This window comes from Pholcus phalangioides, unplaced genomic scaffold (assembly GCF_987345545.1).
Source record: "Pholcus phalangioides strain wild (caught in Gottingen) unplaced genomic scaffold, Ppha-v1.0 ptg000019l_1, whole genome shotgun sequence".
Classification (NCBI taxonomy): domain Eukaryota; kingdom Metazoa; phylum Arthropoda; class Arachnida; order Araneae; family Pholcidae; genus Pholcus; species Pholcus phalangioides.
Genome location: NW_028301612.1, coordinates 10,482,833 through 10,505,367, shown reverse-complemented (window position 1 = coordinate 10,505,367; position 22,535 = coordinate 10,482,833). Strand labels below are relative to the sequence as shown.

At 36.3% G+C, this 22,535-nt stretch overlaps 1 protein-coding gene across 1 annotated transcript; it reads left to right on the top strand.

The window, feature by feature from the left end:
• The first annotated feature begins 6,545 nt into the window (after window positions 1–6,545).
• Window positions 6,546–15,746, top strand: LOC149071224 (alpha/beta hydrolase domain-containing protein 17B). The gene is made up of 2 exons (XM_089248258.1): window positions 6,546–7,441; window positions 12,654–15,746. The coding sequence occupies exons 1-2, from the start codon at window positions 6,795–6,797 to the stop codon at window positions 12,868–12,870; spliced, it is 864 nt and encodes a 287-aa protein (XP_089104384.1). The 5' UTR covers window positions 6,546–6,794; the 3' UTR covers window positions 12,871–15,746.
• The last annotated feature ends 6,789 nt before the right edge of the window (window positions 15,747–22,535 follow it).

The window sequence follows — 22,535 nt, the reverse complement described above, 5'->3', positions numbered from 1 at the left end:
TTCATTGAGTTTTTATTTTATTTTTTTTTGCATTGAAATCTCAAATCTCTTTAGTAAATTAATTTGTTTTAGATTATATTTTATTTGAGATATTTTCTATACTTTGAAATGAAAAATAAAATATTGGTTATTTTCCTATCATGGCATTCAAATTTTCATTTCATAAAATTAGCAAGATATCAAAACTCAACCAAGGAGTCGGATCAACCCGTGCAATGTAAGTTTAATCTCAGCATGTTATGAAACTCAAATAGTTAACTACAAAATCAATAAAAAAGTAATTCCCATAGCTCTGACATGGAAAATTTCTTAAATTTTGGAATTTCAGAAGAATTACTTTGTTATTAATTTTGTTTTCCTCTTATTCTTAAATGCCGCAATTACAAACGAAACGAAAATTTACTCGGTCACCCGGACCAGTGTCCATTTTGGCGACGCCCTCCTCCTCGTAATTTCTAACGCAAAAAGAGTGAACTCAGCTCCCGGGGAGCCAGATCCCCCGCCCTCCCTCAGTTGTAGCCCTGTTAAAATGGGAAAAAGTTTTTACGGCTGAGCAATAAATATTTTCACAAAAATACTAGTGGATTAAAGATTACTATGCAGAGAGATGCCTGGATTCAGGGTGTAAGTCGATACAGAGGGAAGACGGAGTGGGCGGCCACCTTCTGTTCCCTAAAAAAAATTGCATTACTAGCATAAGGGGAGGGTGGAGGTCGAAAATTCCCGCCCCCTCCCGTTCGAAGAGCCTGTATTCGCTTATGATTCAGGGTTCCCCACGCACTTTTTGTCGCATCACTCTTAAGAATTTTAAATATTTTTAGCCCAAGCGCTAACTATCTGACAAAGTGGTTTCGAATCACAGTCCTATCACCGTACGCAATCTAATTTTATCCACGAAACTACCCGCGGCACGCCTAACCGATATTAAAACTGCGTCATACCGTATAGGATAACAATTTGCTCTGATTGTGATTGTAACTGATAACGTCTTATTAAGGTGTGTGTGACGACAACAATAGTTCTTTAGTATAATTGGCAACCGTATTACTCTTGTTTGTGTCTAATAAGCACTATCTGTTGCTAAGGGGCCGTTCAAATTTCGTCATCAGCTCTGCCCCTCTGAATCCTAACTCCTATTTTCATAAAGGGTGGCTGATGACGTAAGCATTATCCAACCCCCCCCCCCCGTCATCAAAAGTCAGCAAATCGGAAACCCCATCGATGATGACGTAATACTTGAATGGCCCCTAAGCTGCGTGCGGTTATCGTGCTGATGACATTTTTACAGAATTCTTTGAATCACATTTTTTTGAAATTTCGATTCATTACTATATCGAATTCGTGGAGTGAAAATTAAAATTACCGTATTTGTTATGGGTGGTAAAATGCAGCAAATACAGAAGATAAAAGAGAAATGTATTTTTTATATTAATAATAATCTTCTATATATATAAAATTGATTTTCTGTGCGTCTGTGTGTGTGTGTGTGTGTATGTTCTCTATACAAATCGACAATTTTAGATCAATCGTCGCCAAATTTTGCATATATACCAAATGGGACCCGACTTGAACGATAGGCTACTTTAAAATTTCGCCAGAGCAGGGCAAATGCCCTAAACGGGCAAAAAACTGTCCGGCAACAATGGTTTTTGGGCCTCAACAATCACTTTCTGAACGTTTACTTTGGTTACCGTGGTTCCGTAGCAATGCGTTTCAGACGTGTATATGCCTTTACAACGGTTTGTCACTTCTTTAATCCTGTTAGTATATGTATAATAGTTTATGCCTTTATAATGGTTTGCCACATTTTCAATATACTCTCAGTAATGAGGCTTTTTGAATAGACGTCATAATCATCATCAGCATCGCTTTGAGAGTCAGGAAAAGGGTGATCCTCATAGAAATCAGTGCTAAAATTGTCGATTTTACTGTAGAAATGCGGAAATTAGTGGGATTTTCCGCCCCATCAATAATTTTAAAAATTGTATTGAATTCTCGATTTTTGAAATATTCAGTTCGCTTAGAGATATACGAAGCCCAGGAGATTAAATATGAAGTAATTAGCCGGACCTATACTTTTGAGTTGGATATTCGAGCAATATCATAGATTTCATTTATATCTTCTCAAGTATGAAAATTAATGTCTCCATATTGTCTCTTTTGATATTTATTTGCATAAATTCATGTGGGTTAGGATATTTTAAAATTATTTACGAGCCCGTGAAAAGTGCATCGAAAAAATTCCACAGCTTTAACTAAGGATTTTTGGAAGCTGGAACAGACAGATGGATAACTTGAAGTTCAGGGGGGGGGGGATCGAAATACCTAGCGCCCCTTAAAAAAAGAAAAATATATATTCATTTCTACGTTTCTGTGTAAATCTATATTTGCTTATTTCATGAACCGCGCAGGAAGTCGCCATATTGGTTAACTTGGACACGGCTTGCATGTCCCTCAAAGAAAGAGGGAGATATCACGTGATCCAAAAAGCCTCATTCAAGAAAACCCGGGCAGCGCCGGGTATTATAGCTAGTCTATCTATCTATCTATATATATAAAATTGATTTTCTGTGTGTCTGTGTGTGTGTGTGTATGTTCTCTATACAAATCTACAATTTTAGATCGATCGTCGCCAAATTTTGCATATGTACCAAATGGGACCCGACTTGAACGATAGGCTACTTTAAAATTTCGTCAGACCAGGGCAAATGCCCCAAATGGGCAAAAAACTGTCCGGCAACAATGGTTTTTGGGCCTCAACAATCACTTTCCGAACGTTTACTTTGGTTACCGTGGTTCCCTAGCGATGAGTTTCAGACGTGTTTATGTCTTTACAATGGTTTGTCACTTCTTTAATGCTGCCAGTTATGTATAATAGTTTATGCCTTTATAATGGTTTGCCACATTTTCAATACTCTCAGTAATGAGGCTTTTGGAATAGACGTCATAATCATCACCATCATCGCTTTGAGGGTCAGGAGAAGGGTGATCCTCATAGAAATCACTATTAAAATTGCCGATTTAACTGCATAAATACGGAAATTTAGTGGGGGGGGGGGGGGGTCCCTGCCACATCAATAATTTTAAAAATTAAATTGAATTCTCGATTTTTGAAGTATGGAATTCACTTGGAGATACGAAGCCCAGAAAATTAAAAATATGAATAATTTGCCGGATCTACTTTTGAGTTTGATATCCATGTAATAACATTGATTTCAACTTTTTATTTATATCTTCTCAAGCATGAAAATTAAGTTCTCCGTATTGTCTTTTGATATTTATTTGCATAAATTCATATAGTTTAGGATGTTTTTAAAATTAGTTTTGGGCCCCGTAAAGGGCATCGAAAAAATTCCACAGCTTTAATTAAGCATTTTTGGAAGCTGAAACAGGCAGATGGATAACTTGAAGTTCAGGGGGAGGGAATCGAAATACCTAGCACCCATCAAAAAAAAGGGGGGAGGGGACTATTCATTTCTACGTTTCTTTAAATTTAGATTTATTTCTTTCATGAGTCGCGCAGGACGTCGCCATATTGGTAAACTTAGACACGGTTTGCATGTCCCTCAAAGAAAGAGGGAGATATCGCATGATCCAAAAAGCCTCATTGAAGAAAACCCGGGCAGCGCCGGGTATTGTAGCTAGTATATAATAAATGCATTTATATAATAATAGCAATAAGTACACACCAAATTTAATCAAGATGATACTTAATTTTTTATTTCATCTCAATATTTTCATTTTCAAACTTGATTATCAATTTTATCTCTTTTTTATTAGGCAGTAAATTCTATTTGCTCATTATTGTACAGTTCCTTTTTAAATCTTATGTCATGCTTACATATTTCAGTTTTGAGATTTCCAAGCAATTCCTAAAGAAAATGCCAACAATAATCTGCAATAAGTGTAATACTGAATGAATAGCCGTCTAAAACAGTGATCTTCAAAAACCAGTCCGTGGGAGTTTCCTTCCGGTCCGCGATAAGTTTCGACTAATTCACATAGTCACTTCATAAAATTTTAGATTTTTTAAATATTTTACTGTCTCCATATTGGTTTTTATTTCTGTCTTTGCCATCAGCTGGTATGCGAATTATATTTATTTACTTTTTATTGCCCGTCTATAAATTATTTCTCCAATTTATTTAGTACTTGGCAGTCCGCAAATCATTTCTCCATTTATTCATTTGATGGACCACAAATTATTTCACTTTTTTCTATTTATTTATTTTTTCTCCCACACATTTACTTATTTTCAAATCATTTCTCTCATTCATTTCTTGTCTTCGACTTCGAAACCCAACCCGACGTGTCACTGAAGAGCGACATCTGCCGTAAAAGTAGGGTCGATCGTTTCTTCTCTGCAGACCCATAAATTATTTTTCTCCAACTTATTCATTCTTTTTTCGTATTCACTTATATTTTTGCCGGTCTGCAAATCATTTCTCTCATTCATTTACCCTGCCGGCCCATAAATTATTTCCCCAGTTCATTTACATTTTGCCTGTCTGCAAATTATTTTTTCCCACTTATTTATATTTGTTTGCCGACTGCAAATCATTTCTCCCCTTTATTTATTTTTTGCCAGACCACAAATTATTTCTCAAATTTATTTATTTTTTGCCGGTCTGCAAATGCGAACTATTTTTCCCAATCATTTATTTATTTGCCGCTGTGGAATTATCTCTCCCATTTATTTATTTGCCGCTGTGGAATTATCTCTCCCATTTATTTATTATTTCTCCTATTTACTTATTCCTTTTGCCAGTCCGCAAATTATTTCCCTCATTTATTTATTTTTGCGCGACCACAAATTATTTGTCAAATTTATTTATTTATTTGCCGGTCTGCAACTCATTCTTCTCATTCATTTATTTTCTTGTTGGATCTACAAATTATTTCTCACGCTTCCGCGGGTCAGATAAATGGTTCAACTACTCTAACCGGTCCGCAGCTATAAAAAGGTTGAAGAACAATGGTCGAATTTGATAATTATTAAGGTAATTCCGTGGTTCCCAACTTGTGGTGAGGGCCGTAACTTGGCTGGGGCGACCGGGGCACTGCCCCTGGTCCACTGAGCCAAATGACGGCCCCACACAAGTTTACACTTTATGCATAATAATAGCCTTTTGGAGAGACCCAAACAAAAGCTGCCCCAGGACCCGAGAAGGCACACTACGGCCCTGCTTATGGCACACATATCCTCCTAGAATATGTGTCAGCCCATTCAGGGGCGCGCAAAAAGCCATCAGCAATTGTGGAAAAATTCAGTTGGGGCCTTGCGAAATATCCTGGCCTGCGGGCTAGGGCCTCAAGCAGGACCGTCTTAAGAGCATCATGGGCCCCCGGGCCAAGCGGTTTTTTCTGTGGCCCTACCGGGTAAATTCTGGAAAACTAAATCTCATTTTTGTGAGGCCTTCTTCTCTTGAGGCTTCCGGGCCGTATCCGGGTGGGTCCATGCGTTAAGACAGCACTGGCCTCAAGTCAAGACCATACAAGAATTAAATTTGTAGCCGATTCAAAATTGAATTCTGGTCTGGTCGATTTGACTTGAGGCCCAAGCCCGTAGGCCAGGATATTTTGCAAGGCCTCAACTGAAGTTTTCCACAATTGCTAACGATTTTTTGCGCATTCCTAAATTTGCTGACACGTATTCTAGGAGGGTATGTGTACCATAAGCGGGTCCGTAGCGTGCCTTCTCGGGGTCCCGAGACCATGGGCGGAGATACGGGGGGGGGGCATTGCCCCTTCATCGTCAAAGGTGGAGTCGACTGATCTAATGTATATATGTATATATGAGCTGACATCATCGTGGCCCCCCCCCCAGACTTCCAAGTCAATCTCCGCCTATGCCCGAGACAGCTTTTTTTTCTTTGGGCTTCTCTTGAAACTGCTATTATTGTGCAAAACTTTTGTGGGGGAGCCCAATTTGACTGAGGGCCAAGGGGCAATGCCCTGGTTGCAGGGGCGTAGCCAGAAATTTCGTTCGGGGGGGGACCAAAGTGATAGAACAAAATAGATTTAGCCATCTTTTTCCCTTTTTCGGTCATTTTCACAAATTTCGGGGGGGGGGGGAAACCAGATCCCCAAGTCCCCCCCTCGCTACGCCCTTGCCTATTTTCCCCAGCCTAGTTACGGCCTTGACCTGAAGTTGGAAACCACGAAATTACCTTAATCTCCCGTATTTGTTTCGAACAGATATGGTCACATTTGTTGCATAATAATCAACATGTAGAGTTTTCACTTTAATTCGTTTCCTTTTAATACAAATTCGCATTATTATTTCCAAAACAATGGGATATTTCATCTGCGACACTATTTTTATTCATAATTTTATTGATTAATTTTCGAGTTGTTTATTTATTTATTTATTTTTAATATGCTTATCAGCTGTTGCTGCTCGCTGACGTCACTGACGCTACCCTTAATGGATGCGAATGACTTGCAAGGGACCAATAGAAATTGGGGATTCATTCAAATATGACATACATCAGAAAATACGATCGTTTTGATTCGCTGGCACTGACGGAAGTGGCTTCACTGCGCGTCGGGGTGATGGACGGTTGTAGGTGGAGGCAATGGACGTCTCGGTAGTGTATTGTCTTTGGTGTTGTGTGTGTATGTACACGTTTTTCCGATAGTTAATTGACTCCAAATATTTTATAACCGTTGGTGAAATGTTATTAGCCCATATCATTGTTTTGACGTCATTATCATCATCTTCGACGTAAGTGAGTGTCGTCTGTTTGTGTGTGTGTGTATGCTCTTGATTGTAACAATACCCGACAACAATCATGAACGGATTGTCTTTTAGCGAGTTGTGTTGTCTGTTCTGTTGTCCGCCTTTCCCGTCTCGCATAGCGGCTAAGCTGGCCTTCCTGCCACCTGAACCGACGTATTCGTTCGTCGCCGACGAGTCCGGCACCAAATTCACGCTGAACCTGTCCGAGAGAGCGGAATGGCAGTACTCGCAGCGCGAACTCGAGGGCATAGAAGTGTTTTACACGAGGACTTCGAGGGGCAACCGCATAGCGTGCATGTTCGTGAGGTGCTCGCCCAACGCCCGGTTCACGATCCTGTTCAGCCACGGCAACGCAGTGGACCTGGGCCAGATGAGTAGCTTCTACCTGGGCCTGGGTTCAAGAATCAACTGTAATATATTTAGTTACGACTACTCCGGTTACGGCATAAGCAACGGCAAGCCGTCGGAGAAGAACCTTTACGCCGACATAGACGCCTCGTGGCATGCCTTGAGGACCAGGTACGGTATAAGCCCCGAGAACATCATCCTGTACGGCCAGAGTATCGGCACGGTGCCCACCGTCGACCTTGCATCCAGGTATGAAGTCGGGGCCGTGGTGCTTCATTCACCTCTCATGTCCGGTATGAGAGTTGCCTTTCCTAACACCAAGAGGACATGGTTCTTCGACGCATTTCCAAGGTTTGTTGTTCTTACTTTTCCCAGTGCCATTTTGTGTTATTTGATTCCTACCACTTTGATAAACGTGGCATGTATGATACAAGCTTTGAAAACAGGGTCGTAACTACCAGGGCTTGACAAATCCTAGGCACTGGGTTGCTATGGCGACTGAAAAATTGGCATTGGCACGTAAAATTTTCTATACGTGACTGACCACTAGCTTAGGCAAAAAAAAAATACCCTTGGCTCCTTAAATATTTGGTTGGTGTCTTTTTTGTGGTTTGCAAGATCCTGGTAATTACATGAGAGCCAAGTCCCAAAGTTTACCAGGAAAAATGAAAAGGTTTTTCGTCGTAGGACATCTATAGAATTGCCACTGTCATTTACAAATGCATGTTCAGGGTTGGTATTGTATGCCTATACTGAGTTGGCCTCTGACGCGTGAGGGGGGGGGGTTCATTTTCTGAGGGGGAAAGGGGAAAAACTCTAAAAATATTGCAAAAGACGCGAACAGAAAATACAACCTGTTCCTTTTCCCTGCGACATTTTTACCAAAAGAAGGTAAATGGAATCGCCAGTTGTGACGTAGCCAGAATCAAACTCAGCCTGGGTGTACAATACTTGTATGTTCGCATCACCAAAAATTAGATCTTGATAGGGTAATTTTTCTGTGAAACGTACAACCGCATAGGGAAGTAGGATCATAACTACACAAGGGCGACGCCCCGAATATCGTAGGTAAATAATATCTGAATTTTTCCTATTCATCTTTAAATTTGTCACTGTCGTCCACAAATGAATGGCTACTTTTCATATTACTGTGGTTGTGTTATTAAAAGTTTGATTTTGATCAGGGCCGCAACTAGATGCTCAGTCAGCTGTAAGCATTTTGGCGCCCCTTTTGGTCATGCGTCTGACGCACTAAACTTTCCAGCTCTCCCCTAGTTTCGGCCTTGATCTTGATATCATTTTTCTTGCTTCGGTTTCCTGTAAGACATTCATGTACACAGGTATGAAAACAGTGGCAACTACATAGGGGCAACTGGGTCAATGTCCAGAGCTTCAGTAAGAATGGAACATCTAGGTAACAGAGGCAGATGTACACAGAAAATAAAAAAAAAATCATCCATGTTTTTGCCATATGATGCCTGTCACAGTGCCACAAAACTTTTGGATTGATACCTTAATATTACTGTGGTTGTCTTATTGGATATTTGATCTCAATAGTCATATTTCTGCTTCTTTTTTCTGTAAAATCTTGTGCACCTGTCTACAAGCAGGGCAATAATATAATTTTCGGGGCAGGTAAGATGAACAGGTTTTTGTAAGAAAATTATCTGCATTTCTATCATTCATCAGGGCTTGACAAATCTAAAATTAATTTGGCATGCTTTCCTGGAATGTAAGAGGGCCTAGGTTCAAGTATCGGCACAGACCTGATGACTTTTCTTTCAGAGTTCAGCTTGGCATAATATCTAGAGAATGTTTCCTTTATGTTCTGTGTTGCTAGTACCATGGTTATTAGAATTTTGATCTTGATAACTTCATTTTTCTTGCTGTTTTTTTTATGTGATTGTCATTAGTTTTATTGGCAGTTTTCGCCAAAGAGCAGTAATTTGATTTCTTTGGGTGGAAGGCGTGCCAAAAGCTGAAATTCATTGGAGGATCAGACACGATACTCATTCCATACAAACTCTCTAAATGGCAGTCATTCTCCTGTTGTGATTCGCAGCAGGCATATCCAAGGCTAGTTCTGTACTTCGGCTGGCTACGTCAACTGGTGAGATGGCATATGCCCATCTGCGTCATATCAATCGCTTTTTAGGAAGACCTTCTGCACAGGGCTAGCTTAATGCTTCAGCTCAAATGGGTGGAATCTTAAATTATCTGGCACAGCAATTATCATCCATTGTGTTTAGCCTGTGGGCAGCGTCGTCTTAAGGCATGGGCCCGCCCGGGGGCCTCACATGAATGGGATCTGGTTGAGATTTTCGAAAATTTGCCTGGTAGGGCCTCAGAAAAATGAAACTGGTCAGTTATTAGGACAACCATTAGTGTACTTTTCAAAACTAATGTAGAGTACTTTTGATGGCAATCCAGTACTCCTATTATTGCTTGTGATTGAAAGTAGCAATCTTTTTTTTAATCATCAAAACCAGGGTTGTTTGGTTTAAGCCAAGTGACTTTTTTCAAAAATGACATAAAAATGGCCTAAATATAATTTTTCCCTTGAAAAATATCATATTGGTTCATTATTAGCCAAAATCGTTCGTTCTTACCACATTTTATATTCTTGTGGTACATTCTGATGGTACATTTTTAAATGGTGTAAAATGATATAAGTGGTTTTTTTCAAAGAAAAAAATTTCGTGAAAGTGGTCTGAATATAATTTTTTTTGTATTAAGTATCTTGTTATATATAGAAGCCAAAATTTCTCATTCTTGCCACATTTTCTAACTATTGGCTACATTCTGATGCTCTATATTTAGCAAGTTCATGAATTAGGATTGCATTACACATCTAGATGTAGTGGTGTATTATCTCACAGGGTTATTTTTTCCCCCCTCACAAAGAAGCAGCAACAGTAGTGACACCACCATCCTAGCAATAATTGTAATCCAATAAAGACACCAGCTGCCCTTAAAGGACAAAGACCAGTGTACTAGTAGTTACATTACCTCACAGGCACTTTCATGCTTTCCCATAAGAGGTAGCGAATCTCATACTGTATATTACCGTCTTAATATTCAATAGTTTTTTTATACTTTCACCATTAATCCCAGATAATCAAGGTTCTACTGTATAGTAGTAACAGATTTACTAAAAATAATCAGCTGTATACAGGGTAATTGTAAAGTTTTGATTCCAAAACTATACAATAAGAGCTACTCGTCAGAATGACTTGTAAATTTGCATGGGTACTCCCGAAGCAATGGAAATTTCTTTGGCAAAAGGAAAACAAGTGCAAAATGTGCATGTAGAGGAAGCTAAATACTTGGCCAGCAGTATAATCTATTTTGTGCAACCACATCATTTCGACAGTTCAACAGCATCAGTGTGTGGATTGCACAACTTTTATCAAGATGTACATTGCAATACCAGCAGCTGAAGAACCATTTTGACAATAACAGGATGGCACGACACCTGGCCCCATCGTCAGTTCACCTGACCTTAACCCTTGCAACTTCTGGCTGTAGAGGGAGTACCTAAAAATATTATGAACAAAAGTCTGATTGCAAACTTTGGTGAATTGCAAGCACATCCACATCATGATATAGTCTGATCTGTTGTTGAACAAGTATTTTTTTTTCTTTCACCTCATTGCCAAATTACGGTAGACAGTATATTTAACATTTCTTGAGTAAGTTGTATATTTATTGTTGCTGTTTAATTACTTCATTTTTGTGATGTTTCCATGAATCCATCTTGCAATGCTAATTAAGTTATAATTTTTCCCTGAATGGCCCTCGTTCCCATTCTGCTAGCAAATTTGAGTTGGATGAGTACAGTGTGGTTAATTTTTCAATTTAGTTATTTTTCCCCCATTGCCATATAAAATTCCATTGCTTCAGGAATATTTACCGTATATACTCGTGTATAAGCAGAGTTTTTTGTGGAAAAATTTGTTCCTCTGGGGGGGGGGGGGGGGTCGGCTTATACTCGGGTCAGTTTTTGATGAGAAAATATCGACCCCCCAATCAGTAGTCATTTTTGTAGCAGTGTTTGAGAAACCGGCATTATTGGTATGGGATATGTTCAAAAACCCGATAATGTCAAAGACGAGGCAAAGAAATCGAAAACATCATTGGCTTTGATACTAGGTGGGCTAACATCGATTGCAAAGCCTTATGTGAGCATCAACAAGTCTTTCAAAGACTATTTGAGGAATTTGTGGATCGAATGGATGAGTTCAGATAATAAAGAAACTACAAAAAGTGGTGCCTTGAAGAAACCTGACATTGGCCTAGTGTGCCAATGGGTACAGGAGGCCTGGAATTATGTTTCCACTGAAATTATCCCTTCAAAAAGTGTTGCATCAGCAATGCGATGGACGGAACTGAAGATAATATCCTCTTTGAAAGTGACAGCCCAGATGAAGATAAAAACAAAGATGCCGCACTCCCTATGATGATCTGATGGATTACGGTGAGCTTGGAGACTCAGAAGAAACAGATTAAAATGTTTGAATCATTTTCCATTGTAAATTTCCGTGAGCTATTCATTTTGCATGAGAATATAAGAATTTTTTTTCTCTGAAATGCACAGATTTTTTGGAGTCTGCTTATACACGGGTTTTCAATTTATTGCGATTTTGGTGGTCCTGAAATGGGGGGGTCGGCTTATACACGAGTATATACGGTATGTAAATTTTCAAGTCATTCTGACAATAATTCTTCTGTAGTGTTTTAAATCAGGACTTTAGTTGTATATAATCGTGCTGTATATTGTAAATCATCTCTAATTAATCTGCATTATTTATGCTTCATTAAATACATTATATTCACCTAATTTTTATCAGTTTTTTGTAAAATAGCTTCTTAATTAAGTATACTAAAAGTATAACCGGAGAAAACTTTTAATTTATATGGCTAATAATAACATTAAGAATTTTAAAACACAAAGTAATTCATTGAGTTAACCAAAAAAAATAATTAAATTGCAAAAAGTGGTTTTTATTAAAATGTAAGAAATATTTATAGATTAATTAAATATGAGAATAGTATTAATTACATTAATAAACATTTTATTTTGATTAATTATTAGAAGTTTGAATGATTTTTCAGAAACTTTATTATTGTTTTTAATGTTAATGCTATTAAACCAAAAAAAAGGTTTTTTTTCCAATCCTGATCAAAACACACCCACATACAGCTTAGCTGGTTTCTTAGTGGCCACATAGAAGTTGTACCAATAACTGATGAGTACTGATAAAATTAAATCAATTTAAACATGCTTAATTGGTTCTAAGGTAATTTCTTCATAGGTAACCTTGTGTGAATTAACACATCCTTTTCTGCATTTTTGGGTATTTTATGTGATATCAGGGACGCCATTGGTTAGGAAACACCGCATTTTCACCATGTGAAATTACAATTTGTTTGCAGTTTTCCCATGACAAAAAACCACATCTGGAATCAAAAACATCTTTGTGATTTAGCAAAATTGGCCCATTTCTGAAATATTATATTACATCATAAATATTGATCAATCTTTATATCTATTTACTCCTAGCATTGACAAAGTACCAAAGGTGACTTCCCCAGTTCTCGTAATCCACGGCACTGAAGATGAGGTCATAGATTTTTCTCACGGACTGGCCATTTACGAGAGTTGCCCAAGAGCCGTCGAGCCGCTGTGGATCGAAGGTGCAGGCCATAATGATGTCGAGTTGTATGGACAGTATTTGGACCGGTTGAAACAATTCGTTTCGATGGAATTAGTTAACTGATCACTGAACCTGAGGCCTCTTCTTCATAGGTTGAATATGAGAAGAAAAAAAAAGAACTATCATATAAAATTGGAGAAATCCAGCAATTTATACATGCACTTGAATTATATGTTTTTATGTTTTATAAAGATTTTTGTACTCAAAGGAAATATTTGAAAAAAAAAATGTGCATTTAGTAATTACAATTCACTTCTGCATTGAATTGCAGGAGTAAACGTATCGTCCCTTCTTTATCGTCAGTGACATATTCTTCTATTATTTCCCTCTCTTCAATGTTCTTTTGTGAATGTGCGTGTTGATTTTTTTTCCCAGTACTTTTTAATTTTGTATGATATGTATTTTCCTATACAGGTAATTTCAAGATATAAATGTAGTTTGTTTACGGGCGGAAATGGGGAAATCGTGACACCGTTTTTATTTAATTTGCCCGTATCTGTTGTTGAAATTTATTTTGTTTGGTGATGGATGGATATCACAGTAAGATGATTTTTGATTTATGTTTTTTTATGGTTGTTTACAATATCGAGAAAATTTGATTTTTCTTTTCTTTTTTTCTACTGTATAAAAAAATAATGGAATGTTATCAATGATGTGCAGTACATTTTTTATGAATATGATGAACACATTATCTAAAACCTGACTGAATCATTATACTTATGTTAAATCAATTTTTTATTCATCTGAAGAAAAAGTTTGATTGCTTAATCATTTGCGTGGAAAAAACTATTAAATTCCTGGATAAATGGGGAAAAATTTAGTCACCTGTTGAATCTAATTAGAGCTAATAAGTATGGATTAAAGTTTTGCTGCAGTACAAATTGGCTTAATCTTGGCAACTTCAGTTATTAGTACAATAATGTACCAGAATTTGATAGTATTCAAGTAAATCTCCAAGCACTTGAGTAGAATAATGAATTAACCACTTACAGCTTCAATCCTGAAATATCTTTCCCCTTTCAAACCTTCTCATTTCTGCAAGGACAAGTCCAGATACTGTGTTGAAGTTGCTTTCACAGTCAAATATGTTTTCCAATCTCCCCCACCCTTACAACCTGTTGATCAATTGCCAGTTGACGGAGTCAGCTTTTGTTAAAAGTAACACGAGGAGATTTTTTTCCCCCTTTCCTTCGAGGTAGAATTGAATTATGTATACAATATAAACACGATAGCTTTCCCCCTTTTTAAAATTCTTTTGGTATTGGGAGGGCGGAAGGTAAAGCATTTATCAGCTCATGCAATCTGGGAAAAAAATTGTCTTCAAAATAGTGACAATTTGTAGAAGTGATTTTCACTATGGCAGTTATAATGCTAATCAGGAAAATTTTAAAAAATGGCTGAAAGGGTTAATGGATTGAAATGTCCAGAGATTATGATGGGTAATTTGAGCATAGCTAGCATGATCATACCGTATAAGTGTTGTACAGTAGAGCTTCTCTAATCTGAACCCCTAGGGAATAAACAAAACTAGATTAATAATCACCTAGCAGTAATGTGCCTCTAAGCATTTTGATTCATATTTTCCTTTAAAAGAAAATAAAGCAATATATATGCATATAATAGTTGATAATTTAATTTTAAATTATAATTTTTGAATTACATAACCCCCTTGTTTTTTAAACATATTTTGTAGGCATTGTTTGGATCCTAAAAAATCTGAGTGTGTATATATATTTGTTTTTTAAAGATCGTAAACAACAGATTTTCCCCAATTCCATATTCCCCCACATAACATTCGTACTGGTATTCTGTGTTCTACCTTTTCCAAAAGTTTGACTTTCTCATATATATATACTTAAAATGTAACGTTTCTACTTACATCTTGTAAAGCATCACTTGATGCTTTTGATATCTTTACTTTCTTTGATCTAAAATTGAATTAACAGAGCTCTTGGCAAGTTGTAAGACGTTGACGTGAATTGTACCGAGTGAAGCAAGAACATTTTTTGACCAAAGCTGACTAATCACATTCATTGAGACATGCAGGTGCCATCATTGTTTCTGCTTGTCCAGAAACCGACAAAATACCAACAATACACATTGGAAAAATGTGATGAAGATCAATGTAATAGAAAAAGGCATAGATAGAATTTGGGTAAAGTCCCTGCAGTTGAGAAAAAAAACTCAGAAGTGTCCAGAAATTATATAGGTTCTACTGTGGTTTTTTTAAAAATAATCCGGAATTACAGTTGGCGCTTGTTTGCACAAATCTATAACATACCTGCCAACTTTTGAAAATGAAAATTAGGGAGATTTTCGCATGGACTGGTATTAATGTTAAAACCACTTCCTAATAAATACAAAAGGGATTTTCCACATTAAAGTTAAAGCATAGGGAATAAAATCCCTACTCAAAAAACAAGTGAAATTGGATGCCAAAATTTCAAAATGGTTACCTAAAAAAATATAGTGTTCAATCAGAAACGCTGTGAACAAACATTTTGCGTGAATGACCCCAAAATCAAGGGGGAAAAGCTTCAATTTTTAAGAACACAAAATTTTTTGTGGCACTTGATGTTTTTTTGATTTAACATGGGTGATGTCAGTCTTTCCACCATGACCAATGTTTATGTCCATAACACAACTTGTACAAAAACAGTCAGCCTTTTTCTGGAACATTTGATGAAAGGAAATTCATCTGGGAATAAGTATCTTTAAAATTGATTAAATATTTGTTTTGTTATTGCACGTACGTAACAAAAGAGGAAATTTTGACTACATGCGCGTCACTATAATCTTCAATTATTATCCAGGACTATTGGCTGCTAAGCTATTTCCCGGCACGATAAGGCGAACCACTTTTCTTGTTACCATCAGAGGGTTTGTAAAACTTCCTTAAAAAGGGAATTTTCCCATTTACGACGTGTGACATCACTTCGAAAAGGAAAAAAAAAAACAGCCAAAAGACTTTTTGCCCCACAAGAAATTCCTTAGGTATTATTTGTGATTTTTTTTTAAATTCTGGAGATTTAAGAACTTTTTGGGAGGTTGAGAGATGATGCTAAAATTCTGATGATGGAAAATTTGGCAGCTATGCTGTACAGACATGAAAAGTTTGTCAATAGGAAAGGCAGGTAAAGGAATAGTATATTATTTGGGAAGTTAGTTCATAATTTAGAGCTTCGTAAAATTGAGTGTCAACTGTATCTTTAAAGTGAAACCTCATTACAATGATAATATAAAGATAGATCCCTCTACAACAATCTTGTTTGGAATTACCTATAGTCTAATGTTAAACTACTTAAAACTTGAAGGTTTTGAAATAACTATAACACTATCTTTTATATTTTGCTAAAAACTGTTTTGAAACTATACTGACTTTACCTTCGTCACTTATTTTCGTTTTTCTGAAGCCGTCTAATAATATATCAATATTTTGTACTAAAGGATCACAAAGCTAAAAGGAAGTTATTGGTATTGCTTTTTCTTTGTACGGCACAAAAGTAAATTTTGTATGTAAGGATAATCTCTACAACATTTTTTCTTGGTCCGTAGAATATGTGGGTTTCACTGAAGTTGTAATTAGCTTTTTCGGTGCCACAGCTCGATATGAATCGGCCACATAAACTCTGTTAAGGTTCTACTTATTTACAGCTAACTGCATTGACAGATTAAAGGATTAGAGATTGAAACGGATTGATTAAATTCAAGGATTTTAGCCAATCTATGTCGAGTTCTAATCCTTTAACCTGCGATTGCAGTTAAACTCTGTCTGTGAATACGGCCATTAAAGAAATTCAATCTGTAGATAACAAAGATGCCTGCACTTAATTTTCCAGTCTTTCCTCAATTTGTTTACCATTGCGAAAGCTAAATTTAATCAATGGACTTAGACATACTTAACTTCAGCTTGTATGTATGCATCCAGTAAATGCTAAATTCATGAGCGATAATAACTCGTGAATGGAGATTTACTGCATGCTATGCAACAACAGTGTCCCTCATGACCAATTTCGAAAGTTAGCCTTCAAAAATCATTTAGAGAGAATCCTTATAAAATGACACATGAGTTTCCAAATATTTCTAACTTCTGAAATTCACTGATACAGGGCGCTATTGTGCATTACATAGATATAGCTCTGTTAGCGAGTTATTTTCAGGCTTAAGTGATTTTGTTTTGTCTGAGGACATCACAAAATTTACATTGCAGTGTCTGACTGGTGACTAAATTTTTTTATCAATTTGTCGAGCCCTAGTAATAAAGCCTTTGAAATTTTATGTTTTGAATATGAAACCTCTTTGGCATCCCCAGATGACAAATCCCTGTCAATTATGCCAAATACCAGAACTTATTTCTACAGTTTTGATATTTTCCAGTTATAGGGAAATATTTTTGCCCCAATGGTGAGGTATTAATATCGAGCAGGAACCCCTGCACGATTATCATGACAGTTTCTGAAATGTGAAGAATATCAGAAGTGTGAAAAAATAGATTCAATGGCGGACGAATTCCTATTTATTGTATGTTTTTGTGTTGTTATAATTTATGAATGTGTAATGGTCATCTTCTCGCAACCATATCCTGTCCTCCGCATATAATCATATGGAATATATATAAATATATAATATAAATATGAAAGGAAATAAACAACTGCCGTTATTTCATGCCAAAGAAAATGATCATGTCAACATTCAAGAATCGTCTGTTCCTAAAAGAGCATTTTATGTTTTTAGGGAAAATGTATATTTTCGTAGATTTGTTTTTCTTTCTCCCTTACATTATCAATATGGGTTATCTTGTGCTCTCGGTGAATGATTGGAAATTGTTATATATGTTATATTATATTTTTTGGATGAACCCTCATTGCTCTCTAAGTCCATAATTATTTATTATGCCGTGGAATTTCAGTTCAGGGTGAAAATATATATTTTTTTCTCTGTATTTTTCAATATCTTAATTAGGATGTCTTGATTTTGTGTTTTCTTTTGGATGAGTATGAGGGGAAAAAAAAATTCTCAAGATTTTGTACAAGCGAAATGCATCACACCTATAGAGATTGTCTTCCCCCGCAAAATCTTATTTAACGACACTGTGCATTAAATAAGATTTTTGATTCGATAATATTGGGTTTTTTTTTACGTTTATTTCTATACATAAATTGGTTGGCTGTCACTAGAGGGCTCCAGAACATTTTTCTTCCCCTGGTACATAATTTTGTTGAGATTCTTTCTAAGAAGGTAGGCATGATAAAGCGATGTAAAATTTCATTTGATTCACTGTTTTTTTATTAACCAGTACCACATAAAAAGTGGAGCTCAAATAAATATTAGCGATTTTAGATATTCTGATCGTTGACAAGTTCGAAGTTGGCCCAATTTACGATATATCACAGAACTTCTCTATTGCTCACAGAATCAAGGTTGATTTCGAAACCCTTTTCTGCTATTAATTGCCACATTGCAGCACCAATCATTCAGTGATTGCATTTGGCTATGTAATACCCTGCTGTTGATACATAATAAATACAATAGAAACCTTCTGAGATGCAAAACCAGGTTAATTGTAAAAAAAACTGCAAAGCATATCATCCTCCTCATGCCAAAAGCATGAATATGCAGAAAGAAAGAAAAATGAACGTGGGAAATGATGTTTGAATGTTTACTCTACCCACGATACTCTATGGAAGTTATTTTCCCGAAATGTTTCATAACACCTGCTTCAATAGTGATGCACATTCATCGTTTTGGGTATAAAACTTAGATAGCAAAATAAGGTATCCAACCAACGTATAAAAAGTGAAAATTTGCACGTTCATGATTTTGGCGTGGGGAGCGATATAAAACATTCTTACAATTTTAAATCACACTATTTCTTTATCTCAGAAAACACAGTGTGGTAAAACTGTGAACATTTCAATGTAGTTATGGTGAGACATACAGTAGAACCAATTAACGGGCACCTATAGGAACATGTTACCCACGAAATGAATTAGAAAAATATACTGAAGCCTGTCTCTCTCAATGGAAAGTGTTTGTTATAAATAAATGTGTCTGTTATAATTTTCTATACATACATATTTATAATGAGGAAAAGTTTTTTTTTTTCTTCTGCCTCTGGAACGAAGGCAGATTTATCACACTGGCACCTGTGTGACAGATCACGCAACAGGATTTAGAATGAGTATCATGAGTCAACAACGACGTCTAGATTGAAATCAAAATCATTTTTCAATTTCCACATGTTTAACAACTAGATTTGAGATTTTACAAATTATCAAATTTGGATTAAAATTGTTACTGCCATGGATTGCTGGTTCATATCTCGAAACACTGAGGCACTTCATCAGTCAGGTATTTGATGTTGACTCATCTGTTCCTTTACCTTAGGAAGCCTTACATGGTGAAGCAGCCTGGTGTAAAGTTTAAGAACATGGAAGATTGGAGAGGTTCCCAAGGGTAAGACATCTTAACTCCCCAGGTGAAGTTAATTAGCAAGCTGTGAAGTGCGGCTGAATATAGGCAAAGAAATTATGTCATGCTGCCGTATATGACAGGGCCATGGGAGAGGTGGTCAATCATCGCCAACCATACCAGATTTGTGTATCGTCCGCACCACCAGATGGTACTAGCGGGCACAACTGCATATTTTGCATGAACAACACTGTAAACCACTAGGCGGGCAGCTCCTGATGACGATACAGTCATATTGACATAATAAAGGTGAGAATATCAATTAAATAGCGCTTATGTATAGATTCCTCTCCAGCTACTGCAGATCCATTCGCGTGATACCTGCAGGCTATTTAAATTTTATAGTTCTTGATCACCCATTACTAAAATTTCACGCTGTACATTTATTAGCCTGCTTAGTTACCCTCAACTTTTTGGCTGGCTCTGGTTTTTTCTTCTTGAATTAGATCAGATTTTTGGCCCCCAAATGTTTTATTTTGCACAATACTTGGAAGCATGCGGTTGGACAGTTTATCCCAGAAACAAGTTTTTCTATTTGATGTTATAGACAGCGGTCTCTTTGTCATAATTCGCAGATGCTTCTTCCAGTTGGAAAAAAATTTGAGAGGAATTTAATCCAAGGGATCAGTGCCGTTTTCTAACATTTTGGCTGTCTATTTTGCTCATCGCAATGAATGCAGGTAAGATTGCTCAGTCTTGGGAAATAGAACTTTTGCCTTATTTGGACGTCTGAAGATAGGGTTTTAACAGGAGCGATGGTTATTTGTTGGTATGTGTTTCCTCATCCACAGCCGAGAGACACTGGCTTCCTTCAGTTTCACTTGGCCTTTGAAATTCCACGGGCAACCCAATCTAGCGCTCTATAAATACTTCAAAAGTAACGTGAAAATTTCCATTCTTATTGTACATGTAACATAATCAAAACTTGTGGAACGATCAACCTGGTTCACGCCTTATGAGTAAAATTTTGTGCTGAACATTTGTTTTTCTTTGAAAACTATTTCAGAACTCTAATTAAGGGTCTTGATTTCAAAATATCAAATCAACACATCTCCCCCTATCCTCATGCGAAGTAATTTTTACAGCGAGGTTCTCAATCATACATCTGTAACAACGTCAACGAAAAACCATTGTATAATGTGGATTTTGTATAAACAATATTCTAGGCTCGACGAACACTTTGAAAACCACCAGTTTATTGGGGAAATTACTTTTGCTTATAATAATTTAATTGACATAAAATATATATATATACACATTATAGACTAATCACTAGCTAGAGATACACGACACACTTGAAACTACGCTCGAGTATTCCTGTTGAAATTTTTCTTTCAAATGTGGAATCACATGTTCTGGGCTTCCTTGTACTGAAAATCGGCGTATAAAATTTTTTTGGAAGACGAACAGAGGAATTGAAGCATCATTAAATGACACCATAAAAATTTTGATAATGAAACTCTTCTTCTCCCTCCGGCCGCTTTTTATTCAAGAGCACAGAAAATTTGCCTGCATTGATGAATGCGTGATAATTGTCGTTGTATATTTTTTATGAATTGAGTAAAACGCTTTGCAAGCTTTCTAATTTTTTTCCCTTCTGCGATTGGCTTTTCATTAAAGCTGATAAATGATACCTTTCAGTATATCTGATAAATAGCTTGTATAGATTTTATATTGCGGAATGATATCGATTTATATATTTTTTGACTTTGTCTTGCCGTTTTTCCAGCTAATGAATTTTTTTTTCTAACTTACCATTTTGTGCCTAAAACATATTTTTTCTCCGAATTGTGCTTTTCCGAATAAGATTTTTTTAATCTCAATGATATTTTCGCTCTTTTTTTCATGTAATAATCGAAAACTTTTAAAAATTACTTATTGTTTTTCGTTCCACTTGTTTTGCACATCTGTAGCAGAAAATTCAAAACATTGTAGCATGCATTTGTGACTTGCAAGTACAAAGTTGGAAGGAAAAAAAACCTTTTTATAATAAAATATATGGACTACGTGCATTATTAACTATTCATTATTGTTGCTGGTCATTAGGGGTATGTAAACTTTGTATTTATGAAATATATAAAAAATTTGCCAGTTTTGACGAATAAATGTGAAAATTTGACAGAGTCTACATGACTCAAGCCAAAGCGAAATGACTTGGTTACAAATACAATTTTTGGCCAAAACTGTACTAGCAACTATAGATAATTCTCTTCTCGTAATATAAATTGCATTCTTTTTTTGGAGTTTTCCACAGTCCAGTATGTCAACTCTCTCTGACAATGCACACAGCAAATTATGAAGAGACATACATTTTTTAAGAATGATGCTCTTTCCAGACAACTTTCAAAAACACAGTATAAAATGTGTGAATTACAAAGTTTTATAATGTAAATAAGTCGAGGTGAACCGGATGGTTTTAGTGCGTTTCTATTTACATTTTACTGATTACACAATACCAGTGTAATCATTTGTGACAAATAAAGCACTTTTATTTCTAACTCTTTGCTGAGCATTGTTAATATTGTCTATGCATCTGCAGGCCCTAAAATACAGAAGACAATTGATGCTATTAGGCGGCATCAGAATCACTAAACATAGAATAGGCCTATGCATCCAACTGCGTTGTTATGCAAACTGTTCTTTCACCTACGCAGAAATGTGGACTTACCTTTTGGGTGAGACTATATACCATGGGAAACCAACTTAAGTAAACCTAAAATAATAAGAGCAATACAGCTAGACATGTTTCGGAACTGTATAAAGTTCCTTCTTCAGTCGCAAAGATAAAAATTGGAATAAAGCAAAAAAGGCAAACACTCCATGTAACGAGAGTTACTTGCTGTTCATGACAAAGAGTCTAAATGGAGAAAAAAAAACATTTTTCGACTCTGTGTCATGAACAGCGAGTAACTCCGGCGATATGGAGTATTTGCTTTTTTTTGCTTTCTTTCAATTTTTCTTCTTTGCTACTGAAGAAGTAACTTCATACAGTTCCGAAACGTGTCTAGCTGTAGTTTTATCATTTTGGGTCTACTTAAGTTGGTTTCCCATGGTATATAAGCATAGGGTTTGCATGAATAAAATTTCAGAATGATTCGTCCAATAATTTTTTAGAAATTTTGGAAAATCTCTGAAATGAGCACAGACCCATGGCTTATATCTGTGGTTAAATGGCAAAATTTAAACTTTTTAAAAATTTCATGATGTTATTCTACCCCGTCAGTTTCGAGACAGAGAGGTTTAATTGTATTGTAATG